Genomic DNA, 16,170 nt, shown 5'->3' on the forward strand with positions numbered 1-16,170 from the left:
AAGCACAGCCTATATACAACAGATCACTGCACAGCATACAGGAGGGTGCACCCCTATATACATTGACTAAGAGCAGCACAGATACTTGTGAGTCTAGACACAGCACAGCCTATACAGCAGAGTACAGCACAGCATAAAGCAGAGTGCACCCCCTATACAAATTGACTAAAGGTGCCCACACACATAGCGATGTGCTCACGATAACATGATATGTACGATTTCCTCCTGAACTCACCCCAGGAGCGCCCCAGCAGTCGTGGGCATGATTTGGTCTGAAAAAAGCTGCCAATTTGACACACGATCTATTGTGCCTCCTAAACTATCCAGTGCATTGTGACTTGAGTTTGTCAGATCTGCCCTACAGCAGGGCAGATCTGAAGATGCGATGTGCGACCTGCGGGCATGCACATCGCATCATGATCATGAGTGGAGACTCACGATTTACTCACGATTTGGGCATATTTTACATGATCTGTTGTTCCAATGCGTCGGAATCGGCCAGATCGGGTAAAATATCGCTATGTGTGTGGGCACCTTAAGAGCAGCACAGCCTTGTTACTGAGTCTGGACACAGCACAGCCTATACAGCAGAGAACAGTGTAGCATACAGAAGCATGTCTGACAGGGAAATGGCGCCGAGTCCTGTCCGCAGCGCCTTATATAAAATCTAAAACCCACGAGAATCCACCACCACAAGGATGATGTTTTCCCTCGAAGTGGAATCGAGTCAGGTGGGAAGACCCAAGCCACTGGTTAGATTAACTCAGATTCCTGAAGTTCATCTCTAGTCTGGATCAATGTGTAGCACTTAAGCATGGGTATCAAATTCCTAATTCCTCATAGATTTACCTATCATCTCTCAGTTTTGTCTGTTACTGCCCAGTTTTGTTTTATTTGTCAGACCCTGGTGTTGATTGACCTTGGTTGCGGGTACAGTGGCCAGTGGGCTTAGGTGAGTTGATGGTGAAAGACGAGTAGGCAATATATAAGTCTTTCTCATAGGCTACTCTCAGATGTTGATGAGACGTACTCTGAGGCATGGAGTCTAATCCACTTGATGGTATTCACCAGTGACCCCTCCAAGCGGGATATGGGTTTCGCTGCGCCAAGTGAACAGGTCGCGGCCCCCAGAGTATGTATCTGAGAGAAGCAAGAAGACAAGGGACAGAACTAGGAATGTAGGAACTGTAATTGGCAGAATCGAGGAATAGTTGAGAAGTCATTGTGGAATGTACTGGAGGAATATCTGCTACGATGAATCAGACACTGATTAGTGATGGGGACAACTCTAGAGAACCAGATATTGATTTGTCATGGTAGCTGTACTGGGAATCTAGATGTTAAATAGCGATGGGTAATGACCTCTGTGATCCTGACGCTGTATAGCAAAGGATAGGTGACTTGGTATCCAGACGCTGAATAGCAATGGGTAACAGCTCCAGTGATCCTGACGCTGTATAGCAAAGGATAGGTAACTGGGTATCCAGATGCTGAATAGCAATGAGTAACACAAGGAATTGTTATTTGATAGAGAACACTAGAGAATAGTGCGGAGCCTAGGATGCAATCTCAGCAAATAGTCACTAGAGAAATTAAGTTGCACAGGCAATTTCCTGTTCACGAAGTCGGACTTAAATACCCTTAGGTAGCTGGTCATTGGATGCAGAGATCAGCTGAGTGACCGCAAGACTACCATTGGAGGGGCCAGATCAGATGACACAGACCAACATGGCTGCACCCATGAACGCGATAGCGACATGGAGATGCAGCATGGAGGTCCTAGAAGACCCTGGGGAGCATACTCAGTCCAGTACTCACCGACGTTTGGTGTCTGATCGCCTGAAAGATGGTAGACGCCGGTACATAGGTGAGAGTCGGCCGATCCCAGGCCGCAACTTGACATTATTACTGTGTACCAAAGTATAAATTACAATGTAATATACTATTACTATATAAATACATTTAAGCAGACCTGTGTCATAATAGGGGTACTGATTTCGAGAACCCCCTCCTCCTAAAGTACTTTGTAAATTAATAATTGAATAAGTGACCTATTAGTTATTAGATTAGTAGTGGGTTGACAGTGGTACTCCCAATTAGTGAGAACATGTAGGTAGAGCCTTAACAAGGCATTTTGGTTCCCTGTGCCAGAAAGAGCATTGGAGAGATATGGGGAGATGTACTAAGCTCTGAAAAGTGATAAACCACCAGCCACTCAGCTCCCAACTGTCATGTTACAGGCTGTGTTTGAAAAATGACAGTTGGGAGCTGATTGGCTGGTGGTTTATCACTTTTCAGAGCTTAGTACATCTGGCCCATAATGAGAGAATGAATGAGAGCTTTGGTTGTATGCTCGGTGAGAAAGTGTCGGGTGCTGAAGATGATGGGGTAGTGGATATGGGAAGTGAAGTAGAGGGAGGAGTCATAGATGACTTCCAAGCAGCAGATATGAGAGACAAAGGAGAGTGTATTGCCTTAAAAGAATAGGCCGAGGTGACGGGACCCTGGAGGAGGGAAGACAATGATTTCAGTTTTACACATGGGACATCAAGGATTAGATGTCTAAAAGGACCGAGGGAGAGAGATCAGTTGATTTTAGAAGCCAAAGGAGCTGAGGGCGGAGCTTGAATGGCATTGAGAGAGGCAGCATATGCGGCGGATCCAAAATACCACCCGTACCGCAACCCCTTTCTGCTGCTCCTGCAAAAGTGTACTACCTGCAGTCCCCCCAGACCAATCGGCCCTTCAACAAGTTCCCGGCCGCCATTACAGCCACTACCGCTGGAGCCACAGCCCATCACTGGACAGGGAGTGCCGGGTCGTGACCCCGCTACATGACTGGGACTCATATACTCTTGGCCTCCTCACCACTGCTGGCCAGCCTGCTGAGCTGTGACCTTGCCGAAAGACAGTTCCTTGCTGGAGAGGTACCCTCCATGATCTCCTCTCTCTGATACAGGAGACGCTGGTGGCCATCTTGAGACACAGGGCCTGATTCAGACCCGTCCGCTTGGATGCGTTCGCTTGTAGCGAGCCGATGTTTGCAATCAGCGCATGCGAATAAGTCGCAGTGTACGTGCACGAGCCAGCCCATGTGGCCGCGAAGCGATAGCCCCTTGTACATAGACGCCTCGCTAGAATGAGTGAGAGGATGAGCCATTAGTGGGTGGAGACGGGGGGGTGGCCGATGTAAATGGGGGAGTGGTGGTGCGAACGCAGGCGTGTCTGTACATCTTAACGCCATTTCAAAGGCGTGCATAATTAAGACGCAGCGTCATAATACACGTCACATGGCTGAATTATACACTGAAGCACCCGCAGTGTTTGCAGTAGGGTAGGGTCAGCCACAAGTGCTGCGTATGGGTTCGATGGTACTCGATGTTACCGATTGTTGCATACACTTCCTGGAGATGACGTGTATTGTTAAGGGAAAGTGGGCATCTTGTGACAGGATGGTGGGCCTCTAAATACACACCACGATCACACGCCAAGACATAGTGGGCGTGCTAATGTCTTGCCGTGCGATCGCGGGATTTGCCCACTTTGGCAGCTGATGGCAGCGTGCGAACGCATCTAGGGAGCGGGTCTGAATTGGGCCCACAGATTCCAGCAGCTTTTTGCAGCTTGCCTGCTACCCACTACTGCACAGGCAAGCTTTATCTCTATATCCTTTTCTTTTGCCCAAGTATAAGCCTACTGTGAAAAAGGGGGAAGATGGAGTGACTATTATAAAGGGGTCCCCGACTCAATCACCCTCTCAGCATCATCTTTATGAAAAATGCTCTTAGAATGCTACATTATTACATTTATTTTTACATCTCTAGTGTGAGGGTAATAACCAGAGGACATACTGCACCATAGTATATTACGCAGAATACATAACTGCAAGTTTTCCTTTTCTTCTGACTAGCTGTGCTCCATTGTTAGTACTCCCTCGCCACCTAGTGGTGATATGGATAAATTCACCATGCCATCCACTCCAGCAAGATCCCAACGTGCAAAGGCTGACAGGAATCTGCGGGCCCCGCCAGTTCGGCCGCTCCCAATTTGTTGGAACCCACTTCCTATTCACTTAAACATAGCTCCTCTGTGACACCTGCTTATCCATTCAGGTATTCAAGTATAATTTCACTCACAGAGCCCACAGAGCTGTCATTTGTCAGCAGCGGCTCGCAAGATGGGACGCATTGAATGGCAGAATTCCCGATTATAAGGACTTTAATACAGTGGCGGGGCGCGGCTGCATTCCTTGAAGAAGAGGCACTGGGAAATGTTTGAATCTCACTACAGATCATACATGCCTGCCCTACTGGTTTTCGTGAGAGGCTCCTAATTTTTTGGGTAACCCCCCACACCCCCAGAAGGGTAGGCACTTCTCCCCCGCATTCTGCCCACTTCCTAGAATTTCCGCTGCATTCGCGGGTCCCCTTGTAAAGGGCGGGGCTTAATAACATCATTTAGCCCCACCCCCTATGTAAATGTGCGCCAATCGTGGCTATTTACCATGAAGGGGGCGGGGCTTAATGAGGCAAACCGTGAGGCCCCGCCCCGGTACAACTCACTTGCTTCTCCTCCCCCGGACATCTCCCAGGGAGGAGAAATTAAAGGTAGGCAACTATGCTACAGATGCTTTATGTTTTTTCTCCTATATTAGCAATGTTCTTATTCTCTCCCCATCCCTCTCTCTCCTACCAAACCTCTCCTATCCACTTTTGTACAGCCACATAAATCGGGTGTTTACAACTGCTCTTCATATTGATTGGACCCTCCTGCCGTGGCCCCTGTGCTCCCCGGATCTGGCTTTGGCAGTGCCCTATACTCACTTTTTTAAGTTTTCTTGATATTAAAATTTGCTCTTGAAATGTTCAATGCATTAATTTGTCTGTCACTTTTGTAATATTTACGCCTGAGCTATATATAACAGATAATTTTTGTTACCCCCCTTGCTAACTTATTGTATCCATACTTAAATACACAACTCATACTAGGACGAGATTTAAATCTTGCTGCCTAATAATTCATGGATCGGCGATCCTCTACATCCATCCCGTATAGACAATGCAAAATAGGCATTCAATGCCTTCTGAAACATCTACAGTTGGTTGATATGTGGCGTCTTCATCACCCAATCGATTAAGAATTTTTTTTTTTCTGCACCACATTTTCTAGAATAGATAATTTATTATCCTCTAAAATTTTTAGCTTCCAGAATCAATAATTCGGGTATTGAGTCCCCAGGCCTGACAGACCATGCCCTGCTTTGGATTAAATTTAGTTCTACAATTCCCACTGGTAATTACAGTCTATGGCTCTTACCATCTATTATAGACTGCTTGGAATGACTAGGCTTTCGCTAACTCCCAACATCTGAATGATCCTTCTTTATATGGGCAGACCACAAAAGTGGTACTCTGAGGGAAGATTCTATAATTTGTTTCTCACCACACAAGACACCAGTCGGAGACGACTTTTTCAGCTCAAACTGCTTTGACCCAGGCCTGTAAAACTTTACGCCAATCACCCTCAACTTTGAACAGAACCAAAATTTGAAGAATGTAAAGTGACTTTTGACGCATTGGTGCAGCAGGTCCGTGATGGTAATGCCCGCAATAATATGCATTTCACATACATGGTAACAAAATAGTAGACTTTTATAACTTAACATGGAAACAGAAATACATGGTATTACTATTTTATCTCTGGTTGACAATGATGAAACTTGACAAAGTACTGGGCCGGCCATCCTAGATAAACTTCACACTTTTATACTCCAAATCGTATTCCCACGAACATATTGACATAATGAATAAAACAGATTTTTTTGAACTAAATTACTCTTCCACAATTATCAAGCTTTAACCGAACCGATTGCCAAATTGGAAGTCACCACCGCCATCAAAGACCTTAAGCGTGTAAATACCCAGATATTTATTCCAGAGAATTTTATAATATTCTCCTATCCTCTGAAGTTGCCCTACTTACAAATCAATAGAATTAAAAATTTTCCGGCAACCCCATACCTGCTTACTTTAACAATGCTATTATAAGGGTAATACCTAAACCAGGTAGAGATCCAACCGTTCCTGCCTCCTACCGCCTGATGTCAATATTAAATGTTGACTACAAACTTTTCACTGAAATAATAGCAGATCAGTTTAAACTGGTAATACCCTCATTAGTGCACCCAGATCAAACCGGCTTTGTATGGGGACGTAGTGCAGTTTCTAACATTCGCAAAGTTTTTGCTGTATTACAACACTTAGAAGAGATTCATGAAAGCAATTTATATATTCTCTTATCACTCGACACGGAAAAGGTATTCGACCTCGTAGTCTGGGACCTTTTGTATGGATCTCTACATAGATTTGGGTTTCCCCTTCAAATTGTAACTATCATTCACATTATTGAACTCGACTTTCTCTTCTTGTATTATGGCAAATAATTTCTTTCTGCCCCCAATTTCAATACAGAGAGGCATCCGTCAAGGCTGACCCCTTTCCCCGCTATTGTTTGCTTTTGTCTTGGAACCTTTGGCCATTGAGCTAACATTTCATTTCACGGTATTCAGGTGGGCAGTGTTGACTAGAAGCTATCTTTGTGATATGCTCCTTTTTATTTCCCAACCTACAATACTGGAAGTTCCGTTGCAGGATATAAAATGAATGTTATGAAATCTGAAGTCCTACCATCAATGTCTTGTTTTCTCTACCAACTTGCACATTAGTAAATCCAGGCAAAAATATCTAGGTATTTTTTATTACACCTTCTGTACAATATATTCATAAGGCCAATTTTCCTCAAATTATTGAAAAAAATTACACAAAAAATCCAACACTGGGTGATTCTCCCACTTTCATTATAAGGAAGGATTGCAGTCATCAAAAGTGTGCTGTTCCCAAAACTGGCGTACCCTCTTCAGATGCTCCACCATGTTTTTGTCTAAGACAGATCCAGCAAAATGTAATTTGGCTTTTCAATGATTTATTTAAAACCGTAAAAAACCCTAGAAGAGCTAGAAGCAGATTGCTCTATACTAAGGATAGATTTGGCTTAGGGCTACTGACATTCACACTTACTCCTATGCAGCAGCTTTCGATATATATCTCTGACTGGTGTCTAAATCATAACAGAGACACATGGGGGTGAAAGTCGCACCAGACTAATATAAGAGACCTACTTACAAGCCCTGCAGGACCTGAACTACATACAAATAATCTTATACCAACTACATTAATTGAGCCTCCACTCTGTGGGCCACTTTAATAGGTTGGTGGTGGTCCCCAAAGTCAGAAAAGGAACAATAAAAGACCAAAGAAGGAAGAAGACTTCTTGTTGGGGGCACTCATTTAGAAATAAAGATGGTTAAAATATAACTTTTAATATAGTATTACTAAAACGGGTTTAGTAATACTATATTAAAAGTTATATTTTAACCATCTTTATTTTTAAATGAGTGCCCCCAACAAGAAGTCTTCTTCCTTCTTTGGTCTTTTATGGTGTCTAAATCAGTCTTATTTTACTAATCTTCGGCTGGGGGAAGAATCATTCTCTCCTTTATACCCTGCAGCCCTCTTACACATTCCACGCTCAAAACTTCCAAAGGGAATTACCCATAACATCTTCTTTATGATACATATAAGGCCTGGTCTGTTACAAATAAACATCTAGGCTCAAACCCACATGTTACTAAATACCTACCTCTATGGGGCAACTCAAATTTATGCCCATCTGTCACAATCTCCAATTACAAGAAATGGACACAAAGAGGGATTGCAGCAATAATAAATGTGTTCGACCCTGGAGATACTCTCATTTATTTCAACAACTAAAAGATGTTTACAACGTCCCTAGCTCCCAATTCTTTTTATACCACCAAATATAATATTATACAGTATTAATAGCAAACTGCCCTAGGGCTCTTATACTTCACTGTTAGACCATAAGACATTAAAAAGTATTAACAGCAAACTGCTCTTGGGCTCATATACCTCACTGTTAGACCATAAGACATTATACAGTATTAAGAGCAAACTGCTCTCAGGCTCATATACCTCACTGTTAGACCATAAGACATTATACAGTATTAAGAGCAAATTGCTCTCAGGCTCATATACCTCACTGTTAGACCATAAGACATTATACAGTATTAACAGTAAACTGCTCTTGGGCTCATATACTTCACTGTTAGACCATAAGACATTATACAGTATTAACAGCAAACTGCCCTCGGGCTCATATACATCACTGTAATGCTGCGTACACATGGTCAGATTACTTATTAGATATGAATGATAACGATTGTAAAAATTATTCAATCATTCATATCTTTGCCTTGTAGGGCATGCATTGACCAACGATGTGCGTTCCCGCATGTCAGATAACGATATCTAACATCGACTGTGTTTGCAGGCAGATTTGGATGATTTCATTCATTTTAATACTGTCAGAAATCGTTCAATCATTCATCACTATATGAAATCGCTGAAATCCTTGATAAAATCGTTCAATCATTTATCGTTATCGTTCAACGATAACGATGAACTAGCAAATCTGACAATGTGTATGCACCATTAGACCATAATACATTATACAGTATTAACAGCAAACTACCCTCAGGCTGTTATACTTCACTGTTAGACCATAAGACATTATATAGTATTAACAGCAAATTGCCCTCGGGCTGTTATACTTCACTGTTAGGCCATAAGATATTATACAGTATTAACAGCAAATTGCCCTCGGGCTGTTATACTTCACTGTTAGACCATAAGACATTATACAGTATTAACAGCAAACTGCCCTTGGGCTCTTACACTTCACTGTTAGACCATAAGACATTATACAGTATTAACAGCAAACTGCCCTCGGGCTCTTATACTTCACTGTTAGACCCGTCTACGCCTTCCCCATTACACTCACTTTTTACATTGGTACTAATTACCTTGGCCCAGTATAGGCTGTTTGAGAAAGCATCAGAATTATACATTGCTAAAAACTAGGACCACCTTCTGAATGCAAGAGCACCACAGCCATCCAATCAGAAGATTGCTGATATTGTGTGCAAAGTGCTAGGTTTAGGTACTCTTAGGGCTTTATGTATCAAGCAATGAAAGGAATGGAGAGGTGGACCAGTGGAGAAGTTGCCCATAGCAACTAATCAGCTTTGAAGTAACATTTATTGGTTGCTATGGGCGACTTATCAACTGGTCCACTTCCCCATGCTTTTCACTGCTTGATAAACCCCTTAAAGTCAGTTCTCTACAGCTCATTCTGCCCCCAAGCAGCTGCCCACACAAAGGAACAAGAATACAGCTATTTTTCCTTAAATCCCATGTTCTCTCAGGGAGGAACCTCCGCCCACTCTTGCAGGGTACATAGGTTCATTTACTTCACAAATAGTTTGTTTTATTTTTAGAGTGACAAGAGTTTGTAATTTGTGATATTTTTAGTTAAGTTACAGGCTCCTAACAGTGGATTCCTCGAAAAAGTACAAGCCCCCCTCCCCTATAAGGCATGAGGGTCCCACAGTTTCCACTCAACCCACGTCTGTTTCTCCCAAAACCATTGCTTCCAACTTCAAAGAACTAATAAGACTGATTGACTGGCATGAGCCTCCATCCACTGTGACACATTATAACCTATCCACCAGCCCCAGACACTGTGATTACCATCTGCTGAACGCACGGGACACATACAGGATTGGAGAGACATTGGAGGTGGTCATCACAGCTCGGGACCACAATGGTCGGCCAAAGGTATATGGCGGAGATTTCTTCCGGGCCAAGCTGCACTCCCCGGCACTGAAGGCTGGAGTGACTGGGCAAGTAAAGGACCATGGTAATGGCAGCTATCTGGCCACATTCCTCCTCCCATGGCCGGGGACAGCGGAGGTACAAATCCGGCTCATTCACTCCAGTGAGGCTGTGGATGTTTTGAGAAAGAAGAGGGAGCGTTATCCAGAAAAGGTACAGACACAGAGTATTTCTGACTAATCTAACACCAACTAACCAATATCAATCACTATTTGTTTTGTATTTATGTATTGGTGGTTTCCTTGTGTGACTTATAGTATAATATGGAGTATAACCAGTCACTATTTATCACATTGTGGGTGTGGAACTCATTAGACACAGCAAAAGCATATAACTGGCTGACGTGGTCACCTCAGGGTATAGGTTAGCTAATTATCAGCATGAACTTGTGATAATACCTGGTTAATGTCAAACTCTATTGCAGCTGTTGCTTTGCCCCTTAAGGGTATGAAATCACTGAGGCATGGTAAAGTAAAACAGTGCTCTTATTTGGTAAACATGTGATAACCCAAACCCACCGCCCACTATAACTAGTGGCTTAACAAGTCCGTTAGTATGAGGTGATGGATAAACCAATTTTCCCCTGCTACCTACCATAATCAGGCCAGGTGACAGGGGGTACAAAGAGGATACTTGTACTGGGCCCAGAGATTCTGAGGGGCCATGGCCCCTCAGGAATATTGGGAGCACAGTTCATGTGTCCCCCTTGCCTTTGCAAGGCACAGAGACACGGACAGTCAGAGTGAGTCGGAGGCAGGCCGGCAACCCAGAGAGCTGGAGAAGAAGATGCTGGGGAGGAGTGCTGGAGATGAAGATGCTGGGGGGGGGCTGTAAATGAAGACGATGGTGCTTTGAAACATAGGGGCTGGTGGGGATTGTTAGACATAGGGGCTGGGGGTTGTCAGACACTGGGGCTGAGAGGTGTGAGACAGGAGCTGGGGGTTGTGAGACACAGGGGCTGGGTGTTGTGAGACACAGGGGCTGGGGGTTGTGAGACACGGTATGCAGTCGGGAAGCTGGCAGACGTAATCCCGACAGCCGGCTTCCCGACTGCTTTATCCCGGCGAGGGTTAAATGACAGGTGTCTAAATCCAGACACCTGTCATTTTACCGATGCCAGGAGACCGGCGCCCGGCATCCCAATAGAAATCGGGCCAGCCGCTGTCGGGATTTGAACCATCCGGCGGTAATTCATACCGATTTCTGAGTCACAGGGGCTGGGGGTTATGAGACACACAGGGTGAGGGATGTGACATGGACACGGACAGTCAGAGTGAGTTGGAGGGAGGCCAGGAGCTGGAGATGAAGACACTGGGGGGAGCTGTATATGAAGACGCTGAGGCTTTGAGGCATAGGGGCTGGGGGTTGTGAGACAGTGGCTGAGGCTTTGATGCAGGGGCTGGGGGTTGTGAGACAGTGGCTGGGGGTTGTTGGACACAGGGGCTGGGGGTTGTGAGACACAGGGGCTGGGGGTTGTGAGACACAGGGGCTGGGGGTTGTGAGACACAGGGGCTGGGGGTTGTGAGACACAGGGGTTTAAGGTACGATTGCACGATTATGACATCATAATCATGCAATCGCTCAGTAATTGGCCACAAATCGTGCATCCAAATATCGGAAATGACCTGCAATCCTCGTTCCTGCTGGTCGCTTCCAGGGCCATAGAGAGCCCTGGCGGGCCCAGGTACAGAGGGGGCATGGCCTAATCATGGGAGGCATGGCCACGCTCCCTTGAACAAAAAAAAGAAAGAAAACAGCACTTTTGTGCGCCGGGGAGGGGGGCGCTGTAAGCCCCTCAGCCCGGTGCAAAGCCAGGGGGGGTGTAATCAGTGTGATCGCTTCCCCCCACAGGCATAGGAGACTGCTGTGGTTGCTGCTCTGCAGCCACGAGCAGTCTCCCACTGCAGCTCAGCACACGGTGTGTGCTGGGCTGCTGTGAGAGAGAGAGAAGGGAGGGGGTCAGCACCGGACCCGGGGCCCCGCCAGCCCCTCAGGAAGCCCGGCCTGGGTAAACAGTACCCGTTCCCACCCCCTCTCGGCGCCCCTGGTCATTTCCAATATCAATCATCAGCCGAACATGCAGGCCAATCTGCTGATAACGACAGGTTGGCCATGTTTGGGGATGATTGATGTGCCTATACTGAACGATCAATCATTCAATGTAGGCACTGCACCCCCTAGGGGAACAACGGTACGATTACGATGTTGTAATCATACCGTCTTTCCCTGATCTACTAGTGGATGGGCACCCTTAGGGTTGTGAGACACAGGGGCTGGTGGTTGTGAGACACAAGGGCTGAGGGTTGACACAGGGACTGGTGGTTGGGAGACACAGAAGCTGAGGGTTGTGAGACACAGAGGATGTTGGTTGTGAGACACAGGGGCTGAGGGTTGTGAGACACAGGGTGGTGGTTGTGAGATGCAGGGGCTGAGAGTTGTGAGACACAGGGGCTGGGTTTGGGGCTGGAAGACATGGACTGAGACACAGGGGCTGGGTTTGTGGCTGAGAGGCGCAGGGTCTGGGGAATGAAGCTGGGAGATTCAGGGTCTGAGGAATAAAGCTGGGAGAGACAGGGAGGGGATGAGGCTAGAGAGAGATAAAGTGGAGTGAGTTAAAATATCAATCAATCAGCTCCTAACTGTCATTATTTCAATATGCTAAGCTCCTAATTGTCACTTTACAGACTATGGCCCTCATTCAGAGCCGTACGCTCTGAGCAGAGCGCACGCTCTGAATGAGGGCCGCCCTCCATGAAAATGGAGCGTCCTCCTGGACTCTCGTATAGCTGTGGGTCACCACCCACAGGCTATACGAGCGTGCAGTTTGATGGCCGCGATGGTCTTGACCATCGCGACCATCGAAACTGCGAGCTGGAGCCTGCGGTTGCGGTTTTCAACCGCAAGCTCCGGAGTGATTTTGGCTCTATCAGAGCCAAAATCACTCCCACTGACATCACTAGTGATGTCAGTGGGCCGGCTTCTGACGGGAGGCCCCCTGCACGCCTACCAAAGGGGGCGTGCTGTCAATCAACATCGACAGCACGCCCCCTTTGATCAGACACAACGGGCGAAGGACTTTCCTTCGCTCGTCGCGTCTGGCGCATGCGCACGACGGAGCTCCCTCCGTCGTGCGCATGCTCAGTGCACACCATCGACCCACTTGCGAGCGGACAGCCGCTTGCGAGTGGGTCTGAATCAGGCCCTATGTTTGAAAAATGACAGTTAGGCACTGACAGCGGCATTCCGACAGGGGTTGGGTAAGTATACTTACCCTCCCCCTTTCTCCCCTAACCCTCCCTTCTTGTAGCCTAAACCTAACCCTCCCCACCCTGCACCCTAACCCTCCCCATTAGTTCCTAAACCTAACCTTCCCCCATTAGTGTCTAACCCTAACCCCTCCCAGAGGAGCCTAACCCTAAGCCCCCTAGGGGTGCCTACCCCTAGCTGTGCGCCAATCCCCGTGTTTTAGTTTTGGATCTGGATCTCCCCTGGTTTTGGATCTGGATTGGTTTTGCCAAAACCTCACCTCCGTGTTTTGTTTTTCGGTTTTGGTTTTGGATCTGGATTTTTTCTTAAAAAATCCTAAAAACAGCTAAAATCACATAAAATGGGCCTGTTTTTATTATTGACCTCTATCACCTTTATTTACACTCATTTCCAGTCAATTATATTGACAGAAAAAAAAACCCCACATTGATTGATTGATTAATTAATAATTTTTTGGGGGGCACTTGGGAGGGAGAGCACCTGAATGAGGCACCAGCCTCTTGATAAATGACACAGACAGCACCCCTGCGCAGCTACATTGCTGATAAATGTTTCTAACTGGCACACAAACACACACAAAAAAAAAGATTGATTGAATTAATTTTTAGCACCCGAGCGAGACACCAGCTACATTGCTGGAGATAAGAGTGGCTAACGTTCACACACACACACACTGATTGTTTTTGATTGATTGAATACATTTTTTGGGGGCACTGGGGAGGGAGAGCACCCAAACGAGGCAGCAGCCTCTTGATAAACAGCACCCCTGCGCACCTACGTTGCTGATAAGTGTGGCTAACGTGCACACACAAAAATTGTTTTTATTTTTTTCACACCGCGGGTGTGGCTAACACGCACACACAAAAAATTGGTTTTATTTTTTTCACTCTGGGGGGAGAGGGGGAAGCACACCTGAATGAAGCAGCAGCCCCTTGATAAATGAGACACAGGCAGCACAACTGCGCACCTATGTTGCTGATAATAATAATAAGTGTGATTAACTCACACACAGAAATAAAAAAATATATTTTTATTTTTTTCACAATGGGGGTGAAGAGCACCCCTGATGGACAGAGAACCCCCTGGACAACACAACAGCACAGCCAGCCCCTATGGACAACAACAGCCAGCCCCTATGGACATGACAACAGCCAGCCCCTATGGACATGCAACAGCCAGCCCCTATATGGACAACAGCCAGCCCCTATATGGACAACAGCCAGCCAGCCCATATGAACAACAACCAGCCAGCCCATATGAACAACAACCAGCCAGCCCCTATGGACAGGACAACAGCCTGCCAACAATAATCCCTATATGGATTATGTTATGGACAACAGCCAGCCAAAACCTGTTGACAGGACAACTTCATAACAGCCAACCAGCTCCTATATGGACAACAGCCAGCCCCTATGGACACTAAGCAGCAAGCCCCTGAGTGACTGACAATGACAAGTTCGACACAACTGTAGCCAGCCCCAATGCACAGCATCACAGCACAGGTCCCAGCTCCCTCCCTCTTCCACAGCCGAAATGAAAAAATGTGATCGTGGGACCTTTTATACAATCCAAAACCCGCGAGAATCCGACAGCGGGATGATGACGTTTTGTCTCGTTTTGAGATCCGGGTCAGGTGGGAAAACCTGAGCCGACTCGGATCTGGCTCGGATCATCTAAGTTCGGGTGAGTTCGGATCTCTGATATCCGAACCCACTCATGTCTACTTATAATGAGGTCAATGGTGTGTAGAGTACAGTGCTGTGCTTATAATGAGGTCACTGATGTGTATAGTACAGGAGTGTGCTTATAGTGAGATCACTATTGTGTACAGTACAGAGCTGTTCTTATAATGAGGTTATTGGTGTGCATAGTACAGGGCTGTTCTTATAATGAGGTCACTATTGTGTACAATACAGAGCTGTGCTTATAATGAAGTCATTGGTGTGCATAGTGCAGGGGCGTGCTTATAATGAGGTCACTATTGTGTACAGTACAGGGGTGTGCTTATAATGAGGTCACTGGTGTGTATAGTACAGGGGTGTGCTTATAATGAGTTCACTGGTGTGTAAAGTACAGGGGTTTGCTTATAATGAGGTCACTTGTGTGTATAGTACAGGGGTGTGCTTATAATGAGGTCACTGGTGTGCATAGTGCAGGGGCGTGCTTATAATGAGGTCACTATTGTGTACAGTACAGGGGTGTGCTTTTAATGAGGTCACAGGTGTGTATAGTAGAGGGCTGTGCTTATAATGAGGTCACTGGTGTGTATAGTACAGGGGTGTGCTTATATTGGAGTCACTGGTGTGTATAGTACAGGGGTGTGCTTATATTGGAGTCACTGGTGTGTATAGTACAGGGGTGTGCTTCTATTGGAGTTACTGGTGTGTATAACACAGGGGTGTGCTTTTATTGGAGTCACTGGTGTGTTTAGTACAGGGGTGTGCTTATGTTGGAGTTATTGGTGTGTAGAGTACAGGGGTGTGCTTATATTGGAGTCACTGGTGTGTAGAGTACAGGGGTGTGCTTATATTAGAGTTACTTGTGTGTAGAGTACAGGGGTGTGCTTATATTGGAGTTACTGGTGTGTAGAGTACAGGGGTGTGCTTATATTGGAGTCACTGGTGTGTATAACACAGGGGTGTGCTTATATTGGAGTCACTGGTGTGTATCGTACAGGGGTGTGCTTATATTGGAGTTACTGGTGTGTATAGTACAGGGGTGTGCTTATATTGGAGTCACTGGTGTGTATAGTACAGGGGTGTGCTTATATTGGAGTCACTGGTGTGTATAGTACAGGGGTGTGCTTATATTGGAGTCACTGGTGTGTATAGTACAGGGGTGTGCTTATATTGGAGTCACTGGTGTGTAGAGTACAGGGGTGTGCTTATATTAGAGTTACTTGTGTGTAGAGTACAGGAGTGTGCTTATATTGGAGTTACTGGTGTGTAGAGTACAGGGGTGTGCTTATATTGGAGTCACTGGTGTGTATAACACAGGGGTGTGCTTATATTGGAGTCACTGGTGTGTATCGTACAGGGGTGTGCTTATATTGGAGTTACTGGTGTGTATAGTACAGGGGTGTGCTTATATT

At 45.9% G+C, this 16,170-nt stretch overlaps 1 protein-coding gene across 1 annotated transcript in view; it reads left to right on the top strand.

The window, feature by feature from the left end:
* LOC148507430 (NXPE family member 3-like) overlaps positions 1-16,170 on the top strand; it is a 150,262-nt gene that overhangs the window by 122,582 nt on the left and 11,510 nt on the right. Inside the window, exon 2 of the mRNA XM_088446032.1 lies at positions 9,450-9,965. Within this exon, the coding sequence (XP_088302158.1) occupies positions 9,450-9,965 (516 nt within the window). The remainder of the gene's footprint in view (positions 1-9,449; positions 9,966-16,170) is intronic.

This window comes from Taudactylus pleione, unplaced genomic scaffold (genome assembly GCF_031769625.1).
Source record: "Taudactylus pleione unplaced genomic scaffold, aTauple2 ptg000393l, whole genome shotgun sequence".
Lineage (NCBI taxonomy): Eukaryota > Metazoa > Chordata > Amphibia > Anura > Myobatrachidae > Taudactylus > Taudactylus pleione.